Source organism: Castanea sativa, chromosome 4 (assembly GCF_040712315.1).
Source record: "Castanea sativa cultivar Marrone di Chiusa Pesio chromosome 4, ASM4071231v1".
NCBI lineage: Eukaryota > Viridiplantae > Streptophyta > Magnoliopsida > Fagales > Fagaceae > Castanea > Castanea sativa.
In genome coordinates this window covers 36976780-36984301 of record NC_134016.1, presented here as the reverse complement: position 1 = coordinate 36984301, position 7522 = coordinate 36976780, and the positions used below count along the sequence as shown (strand labels likewise).

At 35.5% G+C, this 7522-nt stretch overlaps 1 protein-coding gene across 1 annotated transcript; it reads right to left on the bottom strand.

Annotated features, from left to right (window-relative positions):
* Positions 1-2276: 2276 nt before the first annotated feature.
* On the bottom strand, positions 2277-3308 carry LOC142632816 (uncharacterized). The gene is made up of 3 exons (XM_075807147.1): positions 3030-3308; positions 2798-2978; positions 2277-2350 (listed from the first exon to the last, which is right to left on the bottom strand). The coding sequence occupies exons 1-3, from the start codon at positions 3306-3308 to the stop codon at positions 2277-2279; spliced, it is 534 nt and encodes a 177-aa protein (XP_075663262.1).
* Positions 3309-7522: the final 4214 nt, after the last annotated feature.

Here is a 7522-nt window from a genome sequence, read left to right as displayed (position 1 = left end):
GTCCCAAGCTAGAGGGGAAAACTTTACACATCAGAGCCTCATTATGAGAGTGCATCGCCATCCTCTGGTTAAAGTGACTCACGTGCTCCACCGGATCAGTCCGGCCATTGTAGATGGTAAAGGTGGGTTGAGTAAACCTCCTGGGAAGCCTCCCCTTCTCTATCCTCCGTGAAAACGGAGATTTGGAGAGTTGATGCAACGCCCGACTCATAGCATCGTTCCCTAAGCCCCTAGAAGGAAACTTCTTGCGTCTGCGAGCTGGTTGGTCGTCCTCCTCGCCAGAGGACATTGCACTGGGGGGTGAGCATGACCTTGAGCTGTAGCTACCTCCCCGTACCTCCTCCGAGGAAGGATTAGATGAGGACGGTGAAGACCTGCGTCTGGCGCGGCGTAACTTTCTTTTCAGACGACCAATCTCCCTCTGCATGGCCCTAGCACCATCCTCGTGGGTGGTGCTACCCCCGCCCTGAGTATGGCTAGCCCCGGGGTATTCTGTATGGACACTTCCCTCACGATCCCTTTGACGCTCAAGGCGCTCGAAATGATCCTTCGGTTGTGATCCCTGTGACTCTGCATGGTGAGAACCTAGGCCTGCCATGGTATCCCAACCTTTTCTAGACTAGATTCCCTACAGACGGCGCCAATTGTAAGTGCACAATTGCACCTGGACCCAAAGAAGATTATGGGCTCAGGCCCAATGAGCCTTAAACAATAAAATTTGTAGAGTGTGGGCTTGAAATCTAGGTTAAAGATACTGAGAACTTGACAACAGCCTGAGAGTTACAAACACTTGTGAATAACAATTGTTAACTGCAAATAGGCCTCCTCGGATATAAGCCGAGGACCAATTCTGTATTATTTCTCTTTCTTTCTTACAGGTTACAATCCTTAATTTCTTTTCTTTTTCTTTAGAGAGAGAGAGTAAGCGAGAGAGAGAAAGAGAGAGATCCCCCATTCTTTTGCATTCCTCCCCCTTAAATACCCCTTTTTTAGATGCCTTTTGGGACCCTGACTAGAAGTTTCTGCCCTACTGTTCAGGGGTCACTTCCCCATTAATGCGGCCAGGGAGGTAGGTGCAAAGCCTTTAATGCGGAGGTGGCAGCCTTTGCTCTAGATATTTTCCTTAACACTGGTGTATCGAGAAGGTTCAGGGTTTCCCCCTTTAACCATTAGTCTTTCTAGAGTTGTGCTTTGACCTTCATAATGAGGCTTTGAATTCTCTTGGGCTTGTCCGAGGAGAAGCTCGTCCTCGGCTGCACCCTTGGACCCTCGGCGTATTGGCCAATTCGTAGAGTTCAAATCTGGGGCAGGTCGGCCTTCCATGCTACAGTCCAAAGGCCCATATGCCCATTTGGGTCCTTTTACTCCCCACAATTATATTATTTTTTTATTCCACCGTCAACCACGTCAGCTTTTGCCGTTAGTTGGGTTGCAGAAAGGACCTAAATGTCAGACGTTAATTGGTTTAGGGACTAAAAGTGATAAAAAGAAAATGTAGGGACCAAAATGAAAAAAGTGCAAAATATAGGGACAAAAAGTGCATTTACGCCTATATTTTTGCCAGATAAAATACAAATAAAAAAGAAAGAAAAATGCAATGTTCATAATATTTTTCACAACACTTTTACAACAAATTCTAAGTAGTAGGTTGTTACAGCCTGTTATTGATGGCAAAAAAATAATTATAGTGATATTTTCAAATAGAAAACAAAAAGTAACTTAAAACTTAGGATTTGTTGTAAAAAATATTGTGAATGTTACACTTCTAAAAAAAAGGAATAATAATAAGAGTTGAGTTAGCAAACTTTTACTAGTTTTCATCTAAGGGTCCGTTTGGATAGAACTTATTGCTGAAAACTAAAAACTGAAAATACTGTAACAAAATAATTTTTAAATGTGTGAATAGTACTGTGGGACCTAATTTTAATAAAAAATTGCTGAAAAAGTGCGTGAACAGTGCGTGCACAGTACGCTTACAGTGTGCACACAGCGCGTTTTGTCCCCCGCAGAAGAAATGAAAAAAAAAAGGAGAAAACGCAAAAAGCAAAATGCAGCTCTAATAATCCGGATCCAAAAGGGCAATAAGACTACCATTAACACCACTCTTTTACTTACCACTATTAATCTACCATATCAACAAGTATAAAAATTTTTTGTCAAATTCTGTTTATAAAATTTCTAAAAAAGAAAAAATTCTATGTAGTTTATGTTAATTAGTAGTAATTTTGAATCTAAAAGACAAGATAGTTAATTTTTGTCTTAGGCCCCCAAATGCATCAAGCCGCCCCTGTAGTTTCTGAAGAATCTAGTGGAGAGAAACTAAGTTCGATGACATTAAGGAAGCTTAAGGCTGAGAAGTCCAAGAAACAACAGGCAGAGTGACTCGATAACGGTTAATGTGTGCCCTTAGGGCATATATTAACTATTAAGCATTCATTTTAATCAATTTTTTTTTATAAAAAATTAAAAGTAAATAGCAACCTAAATCAGTAAAATATTAAAAGTAAATAGCAATTTGCTACAGTAAACTAGTAGCGGATTGTCAAAGATTTTTAAATATGGCATCATATGTACCTCAGTTATTGTAGTTTGTGGTGCTAAAAATAATATTTTAGCAATTTTGCTAATGCTCTAACACATATATATAACACCAACGGAAAATTAATACACATATAGACACAATCAATAATACTGGGACTCCATAGGTCATTATGCGGCATTGGGTATCGGCACAAGGGACAGATGTGACTTGTTTCTAGCCACCTAACAATACAATCTCCATGATAGATATGCGAACACGGCATGCGAGTGACTTCAGAACCAGTATGGAACTCTTCCATGCAAATGACACATTCTTGAACCGACTTCAACCCTTGTTGAAACCTAACCTTCTCCAAAGCCTTAATGGAACATTTAGTTGCCGGAATAGGCTCATACGTCTCCATGGAATCCAAAATTACACTATCAAGCTCCTCCTCCTCCTCATTAGAGTCTTCATCATCATCATCATCAATAATCTCCTCTATTACAAGTTTCACTATGCGCAACAGGTTCACAACAATTGGCATCCTTGACGTCCCAGCAGATCCAGCAACACTAGCTATTTCTTGTAACACAGGATCGTGATTTTCAACTGGGATGTCAAAGTCGCAAAGCAAAAAGGATAAGCGATCACCGTTGTCTTGCAACAGAACCTCATGTTTGGGGAGCCACACTGATTTTCTGTGAAGGCTTATTTGTTCGTAGGAAGTTGTCGGTGGTTCATGATCATGACTGTTGCCAACGTCTAAGCTCTCTTCTAGCCGCATTACCTTAAGCATATAAATTTCGATAGGAAAGCCGTCCAAACACTGCGATGGTGGCTGGTTCCTGGGTTGGCTTTCCTGCCATACCCTGAATTTAACGTTTTCATAGAAGTTGGATCTGCGTCGGGACATGTTTGAAAGTTGACAAGATAGGGAACGAAAGAAAAAGTAAGAGATGTTGCAGAGACCTCGAGAAAGAAATTGAGAGATCTTTGGAACGTAACCTATGCAATATTTTGTGTGTGTATATATATTAGATATAGAATTATAGACTAAATAGACATGTTGGGAAACAGCATTGTTCGCGGAATAGAGTTCTTGTTTACCCACTTGTTTTTCAAACTTTATCTTAAAGAAAGAAATACCCAACCTTATATGAAAAAAAAAAAAAAAACCTACCCACCCCAATATTTTTCCTATCCTTTTAGATTTAGGAAACCAATTACTTTTAAACTTTTATAAAAATAAATAATTGATTAATTCTCAGAATGACAATCACACTTAAGTTTAGGCTAAATTGCATCCTAAAGTTTGGGGGTATTTGAGTTTTATACCATAAAATTTTATTCTGTTTACATTAGCCGCCGTTTGCGTTAGTAGCCCATTTGTCTACATTTTTTGTTAAATGTCACATAAGTTTGCCCCACATATTTGTTTTTTATGATATTGTTTTTTATGAAGGGAGTGAGAAAAAAATTCCTAAGAGGACTCAAAAAAGAATAAATTATTAATTAATTGAAAATAAAGCCAAATAAAATAAAATCAGTAGAAATCCTAATAAGCGTGAGATTTGGAAAATGATAAATAGTTTAATTAAAACTTGTTTCTTTGTGTTTAGATTTTGTCAAATAAAATAATAATTTAAAAAATATAAATGACGTTGAAAATTGTGAGCACATCAAGCTTATGTGCTATGAAGTCAATAATAAGTCAAATACTTTAATTTTATATTATACTAGTTGTAGGGATGACACACCTAGTAGTGTATGTTGAGCTGTGGGCCATGTCCGAGAACACCTAGTAGTCTGAAGAAGGATAAACATCATCGCAGAAGTCCACGTTATTGAATGAAGAAAGGGGTTTGGTCATGAGGGTTCAGGAAGGAGGTTCAAGGACAAATGACACATCGGCTAATCGAAGCAGAGGTAAGAAGGTGTGGTATGCTATCAAGAGCAACACTCCGAAGGCTTCTATTAATAAGGATAAACATCAGGAAAACATAAGACAAAAGGAAGCTAAGAAATATCTAAGAAAAAGCTGTTATCACAGCATTGAATATTCTGCAGCTAACTCTCTAGTCGCATTAATGTGGAGGTGATACCTAAATAGTGATATTTAGCCTTAGAGTTACTCCCAAAGGCTTCAGGAATGTGCTGATGGGACAAGGATCAAAGCTAGCAACTTGACCTACACGTGGAGGGTGGAGATAAAACAAAAGAAGGGAATATAAGGAAGAAAGACACCATTATAGAAGAGGGGCATATGAGAATTGAGAGAAAGACACGGTAGCAATAAAAACTAGATTTGTAGTCAAATTCAAAGGAAATATATTCAAGAACTAATCTCCTCGGATTAAACCGAGGTCGATTTTCTCTGAATAAAACTAGTATATTTTTGTTTTCTTGTCATCTGGACTCACTATAATTGTTATCCAACTCATTAGAGCCTAATTTTCTAACCCACTCTCTACAAATTCATTATATTGGGCTCTTTGGGCTTAGATCATTTTACCTTTTAAGCTTAGGAACAAAACTGTGTCCTTACACTAGTATTATTCCTGTGCATTTCACGATTTTGACTATAAATTTTTAGAATAATTTTATTGGAAAATAATATATTAATAAGAACTTGAATCTAAATCATATAAATTGTATATAAAGTATTGCTCTTAAAAGGCCCCAAGCAATCACACAACATATATATGAAAAAATTCCATAATTTAATAATTAAAACCTAAAAAAACTTAACTAGAATTTTTCATTTTCCAAAAAAAAAAAAAACGTAATTGTTTTATGCACTTCAAGAGCACTACAATTTTTTTTCTTTCTTTCAAACCTTTATTTACAATTTTAATGGCCTCTTTTATCTAAAGAGGATCACCTTAAAGATGAGTGGAGAGTAATGAAAATATAATATTAGAGGATTCCTAAGGAAGATATTGGACATAAACTGTGGGTACCCGAGGGCCGAGGATGAAGTTGAAGAGTTGCAATATGGGCCACGGGCCCGAGGAGGAAGGTTGCTCGGGAGGAGGAAGAGATGAGTCAAAATGACTCTGGGGCGTTCCAAGTGGGAGGAGGAATCTGATGAGAGAGAATCAAAGGTCATAGGGGAGTTTCTAGTTTGAAGTAGGCTGTTGCCTCCGCATCAAATGGTGAACAACAGCTTTATTAGCTGTATTGATGAGGAAGTGACCTGAACAGTGCGATTCACAGCTAAGCAACTTCTTCTACCACCTTTATCAAATGTTTAAGGGGGGAGGTGTCATAAGGAGAATTTGGTTAGGTAAAGATAGGAGGTCAAGATGTGAAGTAGGGGAGAGTATATAAGAAAAAGAAAGTTTTCAGAGAAAAGGGATTCGGATTTTAGATAAAAGAAAAAGGAAAAGTAAAAGAAGAACATTGAGAGAAGAGAGTGAATAGTATATTTTCTATAATATGAAGTCTTCCTTCCTTATTCTCATCCTCAGGTTGAGCTCTCTATTGTTGTTTGTTTCATTTTCTTACAAATTTATTGATTTGGGCCTAGGTTGAATTGTACAAACTCACTGTTCTAGGTGAGCTTGGGCTGATAGATTTCCTGGTCCTTACATAGACAATTGTTAAAAAAATTATTAGTTCAAGCAAAGTTGTAGGATCAGATTGAGGTGTGGATTCTTTTTCATGATGTAGGTTCAATATTTCTTGGTTATAGCGATCTTGTGAAGGAATATTTTTTAAATGTCTTGTGGGTGCTAAATATAAGTATGAATATTGGTATTTGTAAAAACCAAAACAAAAATGAATTAGAGTGAAATTAGACAAGGACAAAATTTAGCTACAAAATTGGTTGTAGCTTAAGGCTACAAACTCACTCAATAAAATAAATATTACAACATAATTTGAAAATTTAACCGTTGAATTGCATGTTCTTACACACATGTTAAATTTTGTGTTAATCAGATATTATTTATTATATAATTGATAAGCTTATATTTCGTGCATAATTTTAAATTACAAAAACTTGCAATTTAATAAATTTATTGATGACACAGCTATTGATCTTTAATTTTCTTGAAACTTTGCAAGTATGAAGGATATAAGAAGAAGATGTAATCCAATGGTGGATTTGTCAAAATTCATCTCCAATAAAAAGATATTAAATAAGTTTGTAACCTAAGGCTACAACTAATTTTGTAACTAAACTTTGTCCATTAGACAATCTTTTCCACGCACATATAATATTACTAACAACAAAAATAAAAATGAGAAATAGTAACATGAAAATTTTACTATTCAAGAAAATTAATTTAATCTAATAAGGCATGTATAAACATAACACAAATACAAACCAGCTGAAATAAAAAGATGAAACCCTTTTTGTAGTAGAGAATACAAAATTTGATCATTCTTAAATAATAAATAGATAAAGTGTAAATATTTATAGAGGTTTATATAATGTATTTCATGGATTTAAAATTGCCTTTATGACTCATAAGCAAAACCTATAAAAAAAAAAAACACATAAACGTAGAAGAGAATTACATGCTTGCAATAGTGTGGATGATATGTTTGATAAAGCATTCTACTATATGGATTTCACAAGTATCAAATTGCCTAAGTAAAAAGAAAAAAACAATATAAAACAAAAAGAGCGTTAGATTTCTAATCAACATAGAAATTATGAGAGAAGGAGAATTATTGATAATGGGGGAGAGAATTGATTAGAATAATAAGTAGTGTTTCTTTCCAAAAAAATAAAATAAAAAGAAAAAGAAAAAGAAAGAAGAAGCCTTAAAAAGAAGAAGTTGTGATAGGAATATATATAAGAATACAGTAAAAACTCTCTCTCTCTCTCTCTCTCTCTCTCTCTCTCTATATATATATATATATATATATATATATATATAAAGAAATCCTAACTTAATTAGGATTCAAAAAAGTCTTCATCAAATAGATAATCTCAAAATATAATAATAACCATTATAATTTTCAATCCACGTAAATGGCACCCATAAT

Excerpts from the sequence above, each read along its gene's own strand:
- LOC142632816 (XM_075807147.1), bottom strand. The coding sequence starts at position 3,308 with ATGCGGCTAGAAGAGAGCTTAGACGTTGGCAACAGTCATGATCATGAA. Across the intron at positions 2,979-3,029 it reads TGTTGCGCATAGTGAAACTT|GAGGAGGAGCTTGATAGTGT; the intron begins GTAATAGAGGAG and ends TCTAATGAGGAG. Across the intron at positions 2,351-2,797 it reads TGAAGTCACTCGCATGCCGT|CCTTAAGCTTCCTTAATGTC; the intron begins GTTCGCATATCT and ends TGGACTTCTCAG.